Source organism: Callithrix jacchus, chromosome 5, assembly GCF_049354715.1.
Source record: "Callithrix jacchus isolate 240 chromosome 5, calJac240_pri, whole genome shotgun sequence".
NCBI classification, from domain to species: Eukaryota; Metazoa; Chordata; class Mammalia; order Primates; family Cebidae; genus Callithrix; species Callithrix jacchus.
The window spans coordinates 78,134,579-78,149,545 of record NC_133506.1 but is presented as its reverse complement, the minus strand read 5'-3'; the positions used below and the strand labels follow the sequence as shown (position 1 = coordinate 78,149,545).

The window sequence follows — 14,967 nt, the reverse complement described above, 5'->3', positions numbered from 1 at the left end:
TAATAAATATTTCAACCCCACCACACCTGGGCTACTTTGGAAATATTTCCATCTATACAACAAAAAGAAGCTCTATAACTATCAGGGATAATCTCTCTTTAGTACTTGCTTCTTATTAACAAATCAAAACATTATTTCACTAAGTTAATAAGGGTAGGTCAAAGACAGAAACCTTATGCATGGTTCCATCCTTTGGCTCTGTTTGAGAAGCTCTCATCTATTGCCTGTGGTGAAGCAAAAGGGTAGAAAGTTGGCAATATCTAATAAGACTACATATGTATCTACCCCTTGAGCCAGCAATCTCACTTCCAGGAATTACCCGGAAGACAGATAACCAACAATACAAAGTCCAAAGTTATTCAATGCCACATTATTTGTAATTACAAAATATTATTAATAACCTATGGCCAAACTATGGTATATCAATCCGTGGAGTATGATGTAAATATTAAAAAATGAGGGAGATATCTTTTACTTGATATGGAGTGATTTCCAAGCTATATAGCTAAGCAGAAGAAAGAAAAGTGCAGACAAGTAGGCAAAGCACGTTACCTTCTGTGTAGGAAAAAAGGCAAAATTAGACAGTGTACCATGTATGAATGTAAATATGCATTTGCTTACTTTTGTAAAGATAGACATAGGAAAGCTAACCCAGAAGCTAATGAAATTGGTTACCTAAATGGGGTGGAGCAGAGGTGATGATGAGATGAAAAGAATAGAGAAGTGAAGGATACATCTCTGAGTATATACATATCTTTTTGCATAGTTTGACTTTTGGAATCCTATCAGCATCATACATATTCAAAAAAATCAAATAAACAAGGATGGGAAAAACCCTAACACTGAAAGCAAAAAGAAGCAAATGAGCCCAACTATACTTTAAATGAGTAACAAAATCATATGAGGAAAAAGAACTCATCCAAGCATTTTGAGACCCAGACGATGGCTGATAGCAGAAGTTCTCTAGCGTAGTCCTTAGACCAGCAGCACGTTGGGAAAATTCTTAGAAATGCAAATTTTCCAGCCCCACCCAGACGTAGTGAATCAGAAACAGTGGGAGTGAGAATCTGTACTTTGACAAGCCTTCCAAGGGATTCTGATGCACTCCCAAATTTCAGAACCAACGTCTGTAGCTCCAAATACCAACACTGCTTCAATTAGTTACTTTAATACTCAAAAAATCTTCAAACACAGCAGGTTTCTTTAATTTACAGATGAGGAAAGTTTGTTGCATAAAAAGCTATATGCCCAAGACGATATGGCTAATAAAATTTTGGGCTTCTCATAAATACTTCTGCCAATAAGCCTGACCTCAATAAGCCTGACCCCAATATTCAGTTAATACAACTTCCAATTATATCTCCCTATCAAAATTTTAGCTATCACTTTTGTCCAGTATTTCCTGGATTTCTCTTCAGAACCAGATTGAAGGCATTTTTTTGCCAAACCTTAACCCCATCCACCTTTGCCATCCTCAAAGTTTCTCAGTTCTACGTCAGGGATTAGCCTCTGATGGGCCAGAGGGCATGCTGAGCAGCAATACCAATGGGGATTAAGAAAGCTCTGAGTAGTCTGAGCATGGTGGGCTCATGCCTGTAGTCCCAGCACTTTGGGAGGCCAAGACAGGTGAATCATGAGGCCAGGAGTTCAAGACCAACCTGGCCAACATGGTGAAAACCCATCTCTACTAAAAATATAAAAAATTAGCTGGGCGTGGTGGCAGGTGCCTGTAATCCCAGCTACTCGCCAGGCTGAGGTAGGAGAATCACTTGAACCCGGGAGGCAGGGGTTGCAGTGAGCAGAGATTGCACCATTGCACTCCAGACCAGGCAACAGTGCAAGAGTCCATCTAAAAATAAAAAAAATAATAAAATAAGAAAGCTCTGAGGTATGTGATGATGCTGGGGGCAACACAGGTCTGAAGTACACACTCTGCCAGAGAGAAAAGTCATGATGGGGAGCCAGAACCCACCTCCTGCTGGGCACCCCTCAGTCCTTCCTCCTAGAACTTTCTGTGGATGCTTCTCCAGCTTACCTGTTGTGGAGCCGTGCCATTGGAAAGGATGTCTAACAGATCGGAGGAGGAGAGAAAGTAAAATCGAGGGAAGGCAAGCCTCTTGGTGTCAAGGTACTCTGCTAGGGCCTTCTCACACAGGCACAATCTGAGGGCACAGAACACAGAATTTCCCAATTAAGGATGCCTAGACCCATAGATACACATACATTACCTAAATGTACATATATGCAATAGATGGAATATATGCAGAGATTAGCACAAGAAACACTTAAGAGATATTTGAAAACATATACATGAATGTGTTCACATTGGCATCAACACCTCTAATGCCCCATGTTACCCAAACAGGTAAAGCAAGGGACATGCACGGGCACACATATTCATTCCCCCACCACAGGTCTCAGAGACAGATGGAGAAAATGAAATGATGCTGTCTTATTACAGAAGGGTAACAGGTGGACCCTCACCTGCTCTGAATATCCTCCAGCTTTTCATACAGGCCTGGCTTGTTGGTGGCTTCTACTACATTTGGGGTTTTCTGGGTATCATAAGCTAGCTCTTTGAAGTCAATGTCAATGCCTTCAAACCTTTTAGAATCCTGCAAATAAAAATGTGGAAACAACCATCACCCCACTCAGTTCCTAGAAGCTCCCTCCATGGACCAGTTAAAAGCAAAAACTTGTTACTGGGTTGTTGAATACAGAGAATAGATTCAAAGAAGGAAACAGCCTTAGTTTAAGCTGCAGTTCGCAAACATTTTCATCTTAGAACCCATTTACATTTTCAAAAATTATTTAGGAGTCCAAAGAGATTTTGTTTATGTAGGTAATATCTATCATATCTCTCAATATTTTCTGTACTAGAAGCTAAGGTTTTTTTTTTTTCAAAGAAATTTTAAAAATATTCATTAATGCATTTAGGCTGGGTGCAGTGGCTCACACCTATATCTCAGTACTTTGGGAGGCTGCCGTGGGCGGATCATTGCAGGCCAGGAGTTCGAGACCAGCTTGGCCAAGATAGTGAAACCGTGTCACAACTAAAAATACAAAAATTAGCTGGGCTTGGTGGTGCATGCCTATAATCTCAGCTACTACTCGGGAGGCTGAGGCATGATAATCGCTTGAACCTGGGAGGCAGAGGTTGTGAAAAGCCAATATCGCGCCACTGCACTCTAGCCTGGGTGACAGAGGGTGACTTTGTCTCAAAAAATTTAAAAAAAGCATTTAAAAAGTAACAATAATAAACCATTATGTTAGCATAAATAAAATACATAAATATATTTTCCAAAACAAAAAATAACAGTTGAAAAGGGGGCATCATTTCACTTTTCTTTTTTTCAAATCTTTGCAATGTCTTACTTAACAGAAAACTGCTTCTGTATCAATTTATTGTGATATCATATGTCATCTAACTTCTGGAGAACCCCACTGTACACTTATGGAAGAATGAGAGGCAAAAAAGAGAGATAACATCTTAATATGATTATTAAGATAATTTTGACTTTGAGGACTTCCTGAAAAGGTTGCAGAGAGCATCCCCAAGCCCAATCAAGGCATCCAACACTTGATTCGTAAGTAGATGGTGGATCTAACATTCTTTCTGGACCCATGCAAAAGTTTATATAACCAAAATGAATTTTCCCTCAGCAAATATACTCCTTTGATGTCAAAATTAATCAGTTGTCATCATTTCTCCCAAACATACACACTCACAGTTATCACTGAAATGATTGACAAATATATGCAATATGCTTCAGTTAAATACTTGGCACCTGGTGAGGTGGTAGAGCTTGTGGTATTATTATTATATAACAACAATCATAATGGTATGTGCTATGTGCATTGTTTCAATGAAGACTCCAGAATAGATACCAGTACTAGTCTTAATTTACCCATGGGGAAACCAAGGCATTGAGTGGTTAAGTACCCTGGCCAAAGTCCCACAGCTGCAAGTGAATGAGGACTCAAGCACAGGCGTGCCATTCCCTCCCTCTGTGATCCTCTCCTCCTCCCAAGAAGACTTAAAAACAAGAGGGTAAGGTAAATTATGATTCCTCCAGGAAACCTTTTGCTCCAATTAAAAATGAAACAGTATCAGGCCGTAGAAGTATCTGAAACATCTGGCATAAAGGTTCACACAAAAAAAAGTTGAATAGGAAATTGTAATCACACTGAGAGCAATTATGTAAAAATAGCTATATACATGAACAAAATTGGGAAAAATTCGTAATGAATGAAAATAGTTACCAGTTAGGTGTTAGAGTCTAGCTGATTTTATTATGTTTTGAAATTGTTTCTGTTTCATTGTTATTACAGAGAAAATAAATATGTTTATATATTTTGTACACAAACCTGTGGCACTGTTTAGAGGTTAATAATACTAAATCTTCAATTTTTTAATTAAAAGTTCTCAGACATCTCCCTTAAAGTTTCTGCAAGAATCTCCACCTCTGTCTCTGCCCCCTCTCATTAAGCCTGGCCTGCTTCAATCACTGGCATTTGAGATAAATAAAATCTGCTTATTCAATTTGACTTAATTACAACTGCCATACAGAATTGTTTTCTATTATTTTTCACTGCAAATATACAACCTTTAATCTACAGTATTACACTAAATATGCTTTTTGAGATTAGCAGGAAAACTATGTTTTGGCAGACTGTGCTTTAATTTCTAATCAAAGCCTGGACAGCGCATGACATTTTGGAATCAAGCTAATTTGTAAGCGGAGAACTTGCTGTACTGAAAGAATACAGAGGGATTCTGAAGAAAAAAATTTAAAAATGAACCAGAGTCCACTGAGAGAGGCGTAAGTTAATGGCACATTAATTAGGACTAATTAGAAGGAGTAAACACAGGGAAGGTAATAATGAGAAGAACACATATTTTAGGGAAATCCATTATTTGGTATTTAGCTGACAATGGGTAGTTGGAATGCTGGCACAGGCCAGAGGTTTATAGAATGGTGTGCTGCAGAGAAGGATCCTGAATTTGCCTGAAAACAAGACTCACTTTCAGTGGATACCTGAATTTTAATGATCCAAGACCTCAACCCAAACTGCAGTAGCCAGTATTTTTTAATCTCTTTTCTTACGTATACATATTTTTTTCCTGAGGGAGGTTGTCCTTTCTTTTTCCTACCCATCTAAGGACAAACTGATTGATGTGCATTTCACCATCTCTCTTTTCCTCTGCCTGATTTTTGGCGGCATGTAAGGTGAACATTTGTGGGAGGTCCCTTTAAGTGAAGTTAAAGTAAGGAGGCAGAAAAGGAAAGAGTCTAGACACTGCAGGAATGGGGTGACCTTCCCTTCACCTGCATCAGAGAATAGAGAAATTCTAGATTTCCTTAGCAGGTACCTGGGGTAGCTGTGCCCGAATATCTTCAGACCCAATGAATATGCTTTCCAGATAAGTCCATGTTCGTTGTACTTCCAACCAGAGAGAGATGACAGCATCTGCTGTGGACAGCTTCTTCTGCCAGCCTGACACCTCCTCCAGGAAGAAAGCAACATACTTGGACATCACTAGGTTCTGAAGTTGAACCTGATTATCCTCCAGAACCTCTATGAGGTCCTCATCAGAGTGCAGGAGGGGTATGTTGGTCCGTGGGTGGGGCTCATACTGGAATTCCATGCCAGCCCAGGTGGTCTGCAGCTCCTTTAAGGTTTTCTCCATACCCATCTCTTTCACAGCTTTGTCCACAATGCCCCTGACCTCGTCCTCATAGTGGTGCAGCTGGAGCTGCAGGAGGCGTGCTAGGGTGGTGTCCTTGTCCATAGTGAAGCTCACACCAGTGGCTTGCATCAGCTGCCTCCAGTGCCGATCCCGGATGGCTGGATTCTGCAGCTCAGCTACTGCCCTCAGGGAGCTCAGTGTGTTCCACACAGTGCTTTCCAGGCCTGTGAATGCATCCCAGGCTCTGACCTCCCTGTCCAGGTTTCGGATATGCCGGGCAAACTGTTTGCACTCAAAGTCCATGGCCTCCACATTGATATCCCTCCAGGGTGTGGTCTCCCAGGCATGAATGCTGGAGGTCACCATCCCAATGGTGTCCCAGAGCTCCTTCAGCTGGCAGACCTCCTTCCTGCATTGCCTCAGTTGCTTGTAGTCAGGAACATTGACTTCAAATAAGTTGGCAGACTCAGAAATGGAGGCCATGGTGGATTCCATCTGCTGGATCTCAATGTGCCTGGCATCCAGCATTTGATGAGGGTGGACGCTATCAAACCTACAAAACACAGTGTGTTCCTTTGTGAGTACAGAATGCAGGGACCCGCTTCCTAGCATCTCTAAGGTAACAACCAGCTGAAATCTTTATAGGCTTGGTGTTTTAGGAAAGAGCAGTGGCTTTCACCAAAAACATTATTTTCACCAAAGCAAAGAATGTCTTTTCTTCCCAGATTTTCTTTTGGGGAAAAAAGACATTCAGGATAGACTGGGGTGGAGCGGGCATTGGAGGAAGGGTAATACAAGAACATCATTATGCTTGGATGTCTTCTACCCAGGTCTAGAAGGGAACACCCCCTTATCCAAGCCCCTTTAGACTCTGTCCTTCATCTAGCTGTTGGTTCTGAAGACCACTTGACACAAAAGAGCTGCTATATTACAGCAGAAGCAGGAAACCCAAGGGCCCTGCCAGGAACCTAGTGGTAGGCAATCTTTAAGTGGGAGAGCTGGCACTCAGGAGTCTGTCCCTGACCTCCCTCCATTGATCACCCTGGGGCCAGGACTCAGGCAAACTCCACAGGTGATTTCTGTTTGCCAGAGTGATGTCCTCCTTCATGGTGAAGCTCGCCCCAGTGCCTGCATCAGCTTCAGAACTCTGTGCTGGAGAACCACTGTGAGTGGCCATGAAGACTCGCTGCAAAGTCTTTGATATATAATTGTGGTCACTTTCCTTCACTGTGTGCCTCAAGTCTGGCTCCTCATCTTTGTGAGTCTTCCTCCAAGCTGTCCCTGATCTCCCTTTTCTGCCTTTACCCTTCCCTGGCCCACCCCCTTCTGCATCCTGGGGCAGCCTCTGGGTCTGCCCTTGACACCTAGGAGCACCATTTCTAGCTTTTAAAAAAATACACTTTAAGTTCTGGGGTACAGATGCAGAATGTACAGGCTTGTTACATAGTTATACACATGCCATAGTGGTTTGCTGCATCCATTATCCCATCATCTATATTAGGTATTTCTCCTAATGCTATTCCTCCCCTAGCCCTCCAACCCTCAACAGGCTCCAGTGTGTGATGTTCCCCTCCCTGTGTCCGTGTGTTCTCACTGCTCAAATCCCACTTATGAGTGATAACATGTGGTGTTTGTTTTTCTGTTCTTGTGTTAGTCTGCTGTGAATGATGGTTTCCAGCTTCATCCATGTCCCTGCAAAGGACATGAACTCATCCTTTTTTATGGCTACATAGTATTTCATGGTGTGTATGTGCCACATTTTCTTTATCCAGTCTATCATTGATGGGCATTTGGGTTGATTCCAAGTCTTTGCTATTGTGAATAGTACCACATTAAACATATGTGTGCAGGTGTCTTTATAAAAGAATGATTTCTAATCCTTTGGATATATACCCAGTAATGGGATTGCTGGATCAAATGGTATTTCTAGTTCTAGATCCTTCAGGAATCGCCATGCTGTCTTCCACAATGGTTAAACTAATTTATACTCGCACCAACAGTGTAAAACCATTGCTATTTCTCCACATCCTCTTCAGCATCTGTTGTCTCCTTATTTTTTAATGATCACCATTCTAACTGGCATGAGATGGTATCTCATGGAGACATTTATACAGCCAACAAACATATGAAAAAAAGCTCATCACCATTGGTCATTAGAGAAATGTAAGTCATTTCTAGCTTTTTAGTCCAGTTTCCTCATCCTCTTCTCTCCAGTGTTTATGGGATACATGCCCCTGAAACTGCTTCTAATCCTCGTGAGGACAAACCGTATGCTGCCACCCTGCAAAGCATGCATTCCTGCATATTGTTTTCCCCAAAGTAAGACCCTATATGCAAAGGAACCCACGTAGGCAGATGGCTTTTTTATGGTCAAGGGCACTCATAACCCTAGTGTTCAAGGATCCTCTCATTTTTCTCCTCTAACCCCATTTTATACTCACTCTCACGCCCAGGCTCAAGTTTTCTCTGTGTGTTTAGAGGGCTACCTACCAGACACACCACAGGATATGGGAGAATGGTATGTTCTGCTAAAATCAAACAGGGCATCATGGGGTTCACCATCAAAGGGAAGGCTGAGAAAAATGAGTGACTAGAAAATTGGCCTTTTGTTCCCATCTACAGTGTGTGTTTGTGTGTGTGCATGTGTGTGTTTGCGTGTTGGTAGGTAGAATATGAAAGAAGGGGAAAAGGAAGAGCATGACATACAAACTCCTTTTTTTAACTGCCCTTTCTCTGTTGACTTTAGAAATATTTGACTTGACAGATGAAAGGTAATCCTAATTGAAGTCATTTACCTGAACGCTTACCACTTAAGTCTAATTGTCATGCAACAGAATAACAGTTACGCATACCCTTAAACTAGTGTCAGATTAACTTCCACGCTTGTTATGTTTGGATCCTGCTTGTTCCATCTAAATCATTTTTGGCTCAGGTGCTACGGTTGTAGATTTCTATCTTAAGAGAATGGGACTGTCACTTGCATGCCTTCCCTATTCTTCAGCTCCCACATATTTCAGAACAGAAGGTTGGAGTGCTCAGAGTCAAAGAGGGCCCTCTCTCTCTCTCTCTCTCTCTCTCTATATATATATATCTATATATTATATATATGATTATATATCTTATATATACATACACACACACACACAGAGAGAGAGAGAGAGACAAGGAGCTTTCTCCCTTATGAGGAAGAAATAACTAGGCAGAAAGAAATGGAATGTGCTCACAGCAAGGGGCCCAGCAAAAAAGATCACCAAGGGTGAGGAGTTCTTGTGCTTTTTCTTCATTTCCAAAGACTAATCATTGGTGTGTGCAGGTTCTACTTTTTAAAAAATGTATTTATTTTTATTTATTTATTTTTTTAATTGTACTTTAGGTTCTACTTTTTATCTCAACCAGAGAGAAGTTGCAATGTGAACTTAACTTCTCGGTATTAGTTAAAATTCAAATAAATTCTAAAAGGCCACATCCTGTTTAATTTGTTAATGGAACACCATTCGGGAATAACTTACTAGGTAACCTATGAGCTATTTCGGGGGTACACATAGGAGATTAGAAATTACCTTGTTAACCATTCTTTCTTTGGCAACAATAAGCATTCTTAAATCAATGTTGGGTCCTTAAATATTTTTAAGAGGTGAACATTTATCAAACCTTTTCCAAACTTCATCTACCCTGGGGCATAATTTTTGTTTATAATTTAGATTTGTGGGTGGTCATATTCTGTAGCTAGGCACACATAAAAACCAACTTGGCCTCAGCTGTGAAGGGAACTCATAGACAGGAGGACAGGTAGCCCTCTTACAATTTCTAAACGTTAGATCAAATTGTCAGGATATTCATAGACTTGGTTCATGTGCCTAATAAACTGGAAGCCATCCTCTAAACCCTGGGGATGATACAGTATAAGAACAAGAAAGTAATAGGAGGGAAAAGGTTGGACTGAGCCTTTGAAATTGAAATAATAAGGCAAAAAGTATTTTACTCTAAATGCCTAGAAAGTTTGGATGAATAAAACTATAATTAAAAGGAATGAAAATACAATGCTCATGTCTTTGATCCTAGAAAAATAACTGATTCAGGTTTGACCCAGACATGACCCTAGAGAGAGAGGAATAAGTGAGTTAAATTGATTCCTGCAAAATTGGCTGTTGGTAAATGTTAACCTCAGTACTGTCCATATCTGTGTATACTATGAACGGTGTCACACCTCTCCTTGATACCCACTGGGTAGCATAAAACTCAATGTGTCTAACGTTGACTTTGTGAGGGCCACTGCTTCCCATTCTGTGCTCCTCTCAATGAACAATGAGAGGGAACCTCTTCCCGCCACTTGTCCAAGCTAGAAGATGAAAAATCACCTTACACTCTCCTTCTCCCCCATCTCCTGTGCTCAATCAATCCTGCAGATATTTTCCTAAAGCTCTCTGCAAGGCATTTTCCCCTCTCCCTCATCTCTGCCAATGCTTCAGATCAGGCCTCACTGCTGCTTACCTGGGCTGTTAGAACCACTCTCCCATTGAACACCTGGTCTTGAGCCTACCTTGCCCTATTCTGTTCTCGATGGCCATGAGAAGGTGGTCTTTATATGTTTTTGTCATGCTTAGACTCTCAGTGGTGGATTATTGTTGGAAATAATAACAAATAAAAGGTTCCTCTTTAAAGCTTTCCTCTTAGTTCATTACAAATAAATAACAGTTTCTTTGAAGGTTAATTTACTTTAAAGCTTTTCCTAATACTCTTAAAGTAGCTGTTAGTCTTAATAAAGAAATAAATGCATCCTGTATTCTTGGTTCTTACACTTTAACTTAGATATCTACCCTGACATGCCTGGACAAGCCTAGGCAAGTCTTGGGTCAAAGCTTATTCCCCTTCCTTATTTGAAAATGGTTATCGCTTCCCTAAGCATTCCTCAAGTTACTTCCTCTTTTCCTTTGTTCTCCTCTGCCTTTACTTCTTTAGAAAATTTCCAAGGTTTTAGCTAATTGGGTCTAGCATAGAATGTGAGGTCTCATTCCAGCCATTGGAAACTGGACCCAACAGTAGGGCAATTGTGTCAAGTTATAAAAGTTATAAATGTCCGTGTCTCCTTTATTTAGGTGTGCTCTCCTGGCAAAACTGCCAGCAAATTGCACCCTTCCCGTGGGAAAGGGTAAAACTGGTCTTGTGGAGTGATCCATTATCTCAGTGTGGATTTTTCCCAATGTTATAAATCCATTTCCAACAATTATGGTCAAAGCATGGCCTCCTCCATTCTTTTCTCCTACTTCCTGCATCCCAGCCATACACACAGGAAGTTTTCCAGCTGTTTCTTACATTTTAATCCTTTTGCATCTTTGTATATGCTATTTCCTTTGCCCAGAATATCCTCATTTTCTACTCTTTTTTTTCCCCTGAAACAGCTCCTACTTGCCAATGGCTCTGGCTCACCATTATGAGCACCACGTTCCACAGGAGGTGTGAACTGCCTCCCCAGATGGGGTTAAAGCTGGTTCCATTGTGCATGCCTTACTGCTTATTTTTGAAGTTGTCCCTGAGGTTATAAATCCTTGAGATCAGGAAAGGTGTATCATCTCAAAATCCTAACAGCTTTTTTCAAACTCCACTGTTGAGACCACAACCTCATCTATTCCATGAAAGCCTAAGTCATCTCAATGAGTCAGATTAACTGGAAGAAGAGGATCGAGCTGAATGAATGACATATCTTAGTATATCTACATGTCCCTTGGAGGTTTAATGACGAATACCACCCTTTTCTGCAGCTACTAAAGAAACAAAAGACACTGTGTGAGCAGGACAAAACCCTTTCTTTCCTTATAACTGCTGCCTTGGGCTATTTGGAAAGCTGTTTTCTCCAGTTGTCATGTAGGACAGAACCCTATGGAAGGTAACTTCAAGAAAGCCCTCCCAGCCACTTACAGAATCTGGTTGCCTGCTGGAAATATGAATGGTCTTCATTGAGCTGGAGTTCACACACAGAGATAGATTATTTTGGCTAAGCAATCCCTTGATTGCCTTGGTTTTGATGTGGGTAAGAAGACTGTATGTGACAAGGTGCTGTTTCTTAAGGTCAGGAGGACTGTGCTCAAGGTCAGGAAGACCAAATGGTGAAATGCCCTAGAGCATGGGGGCATTCCTTTCATTCAAAAGGGAGAATTTGTCACCAGCTTTAAAAGTTGCACAAAGCCCTTGAATCTGAGTAGGATGATTGCCCTATTACTGCGGTGAGAGCTCAGCTAGAAATATGGTATAATAATTTAGAGTTAAGAACTAAAGGATGAGCTAAAATTTGACTTGGACATGAAGAACCTTAACCCATGCAACCTGACTTCACATAGCACCTGTCAGACTGCAAGGGCTTAATAAGACAATTGGGTTTTTTTTTTTCTCCCTCTCCTTAAAGATGAGAACACCCAAAACTGAGCTTAACCCATGTAACCTAATCAGGAGCAGAAACTTGAATCCACAGAGAAACATACCAGGGTCTGCATTTTAGAAATTCATAAATGATCTAAAAGTGAAGAAACCAGAATTAAACTCAAACTTGAATTCACAGAAAAATGTTCCAGGGTCTGCAACTTAGAAATTCATAAATAACTTAACCATGGAGAAACCAGATTTAAACTTACATGCCACACACAATACCTACAAATTTTGAACAGTCTCACACACCAAACTAAGAAAGAAAACAAAACACATAAGTTGACAGCCACTGAGATTCGCTTTAGCAATAAATCTACAATTCCATTTTAGCTCTGATGTTTTTCTTGACAAGAAGAGAAATACATCAAAATTGCAGAAATGTTTGGTCTCCCAGCAGTTCTTTTCAAAGCATCCTCTTCTAGGGATTCATCTGCATGTCAAATTAACAGATGTGAATTTGGAACACCCAGCTAAGAGTAGCAATATCCTCACAGCCAGCAGATACAAGTGCAAAGAAAAATGAACACAACTGTCAAATAAAAATAAAATGAAAAAACAAACAGGAGCTGATCAATACACAAAACATACTCGTGAAGGAGGAATATCGAATTTCCTTTTTTTTAAAAAATGGAGTCTCATTCTGTCACCCAGACTGGAGTGCAATGGTGTGATCTTGGTTCAATGCAACCTCCATCTCCCAGGTTCAAGTGATTCTCCTGCCTCAGCCTCCCAAGTAGCTGGAATAACAGGCTTGCGCCACCATGTTCAGCTAATTTTTGTATTTTTAGTAGCGACAGGGTTTCACCTATTGACCAGGCTGGTCTTGCACTCCTGGCCTCTGTTCCACGCTCCCTGGCCTCCCAAAGTGCTGGAACTACAGGTGTGAGTCATCGTGCCCGGCCATAATACTGAATTTCCACTAGACACAAAAGCACAGCAGTGTTGTTTCCCTTTCAAGCAGTCTTAGAAGTTTCTTTGAGAAGATACTTGAACATCTTCTCATCTTCCCCAACATCTTTGAATTTTTTTTTTTTTTTTGAAATTATTTTAAGAGACTGTTGGTGCAAAAACATTAGTATCTTTATTTTTATGGCTGTTGTCTTTGGTGTGGCTGTTGTTAACACTAAGTAGTGTTACCCAGCTGGAGAACTTACCTCCCTCAGCAGTTTTGGCTCTGAATTGGTGTTCAACTTCAAAAATTCAATTGCATGCCCAAAAAAGAGTCAAAAGAAGAAGACCCGGACTCTGAAAGACAGTACCCCAAGGAGTCCATAAGGGTTTTGAGTAACAGATGATTCTTTGGAACAAGGGCATGACTCCTAAGGCAGTTATTCTAAAGGGATACAGACTTAGGAGTTATATTCCCCTGCATGATTGCTTGAAAGGAAACCAGGTACTTTCCTTCAGGGTAGTGGTTTTCAAACTGGGCTGCACACTGGAATTACTGGAGTTTACAACACACTGATGCACAGGTCTCACCTCCAGAAAGTCTAACTTCATTGGTATACAGGACAGACTGGACATTGGGAGTTTTAAAAATCTCTCCAGGTGATTCTGATGGGCAGCCCACATGGCAGCACATTGCTTTAGAGTCATATGTTTTATATATTTATATCTTATGTCTGTTTTACACACTTATCCTTCCCTACCTCTTTACATACTCATCTTATTCTCTGTGACTCCAAGTATAATGCTTTGGAGAGAGCAGCTGCTTAATAAATGTTTGAAGAATGAATGAAAGAAGAATAGGTATGCCAGGTTGGATGAGGAACCAGCCAGTTTGCCCAGAACAGAGGTGCTTCCCAAGACACAAGAATGCCTGCAGTCCCAGCTACTCAAGAGGCTGAGGTGAGAGGACCGTTTGAACCCAAAGAGTTCAAGGCTATAGTAGGTTATGATCATGATGCTGGACTCCAGCCTGGGTGAGAGAGCAAGACACTACATCGAAAACAATCAAACAGGGAAACAAACAGCAATAAGAAAAGTCCTGGACAAACCTGTATGGTTTTTCAACATAGTACCAGGCACAATGCTAGACACTTTCAAGAATGATCTCTTTAATTCAACCAGTAACTATATGTAGTAGACACTATTATTATCTGCTCTGTATAGATGAGGAATCTGAAGCACAAAGGTAATAAGTAACTTGTCATAACATAAGCAGTAAGTAGACAACGTAAAATTGGACTCCAGGCAACCTGAATCTAGCATCCACGCCCTTAATTTTTATTGGACTTCATTGCTATGAAGTTGTATTTATTTGTTTGGTTTGTTGCTTTAATATTTCTGTGGGCAAATAACCATTGAAAATGAAAACATTCCTCACTGTGAGCATAGAGAATTTTCCAGTTTGGAGATTTCTAAGTCTGTCTACCCAAAACTATAGAGGAGACCTAGAAAGAAATGAAGCTCAAAGAAACAGGAAAGAAATCACAGAGCAGGAGTGTTGGGACAGGGAGCACCCGATCTAGATGGCACATCAGCAGATGTAGGACCATTCAGCACCAGCTTGGCCTCTGGTTGGAGCCCTTGATGCTGAGCAGTGGACAAGGAGCAGACTGCTTCTCCACCACGGGAGGAAACCCCTGAGAAAGGAGCCCCAGTGTGTGCAGTGTGGGCACAGGTGAATGGTATTACCCACCTAGAGTTGCTTTGTTTGTGCAAAGACCCATCATAACAAGCAGGCAGGCATCTGAACCCAGCAGAGCGAACAATCCTGAAAAAAACCTCCAGCTAAATCCTTCCTTTATGCTGCCAAAATGAAATGTGCTGCAAAATTCTAAAAATCCAATCAGTCACTGTTTAAAACCAAAAGAACAGTCTGTGAGAACTTAGAATGCTAAAGGTTTAGTAAA

At 40.9% G+C, this 14,967-nt stretch overlaps 1 protein-coding gene across 20 annotated transcripts in view; it reads right to left on the bottom strand.

Moving 5' to 3' along the window:
- DNAH9 (dynein axonemal heavy chain 9) overlaps positions 1 to 14,967 on the bottom strand; it is a 422,325-nt gene that overhangs the window by 332,655 nt on the left and 74,703 nt on the right. For all 20 annotated transcript variants that reach the window (XR_013535589.1, XR_013535590.1, XM_078373042.1 and 17 more), the window contains 3 exons: positions 5,375 to 6,245; positions 2,485 to 2,615; positions 2,036 to 2,162 (listed from right to left, as the gene is read on the bottom strand). Coding sequence is in view for 18 of the 20 variants with exons in the window: in XM_078373042.1 (XP_078229168.1) it covers positions 2,036 to 2,162; positions 2,485 to 2,615; positions 5,375 to 6,245 (1,129 nt within the window). In the remaining 2 variants the exon portion in view is untranslated. The remainder of the gene's footprint in view (positions 1 to 2,035; positions 2,163 to 2,484; positions 2,616 to 5,374; positions 6,246 to 14,967) is intronic.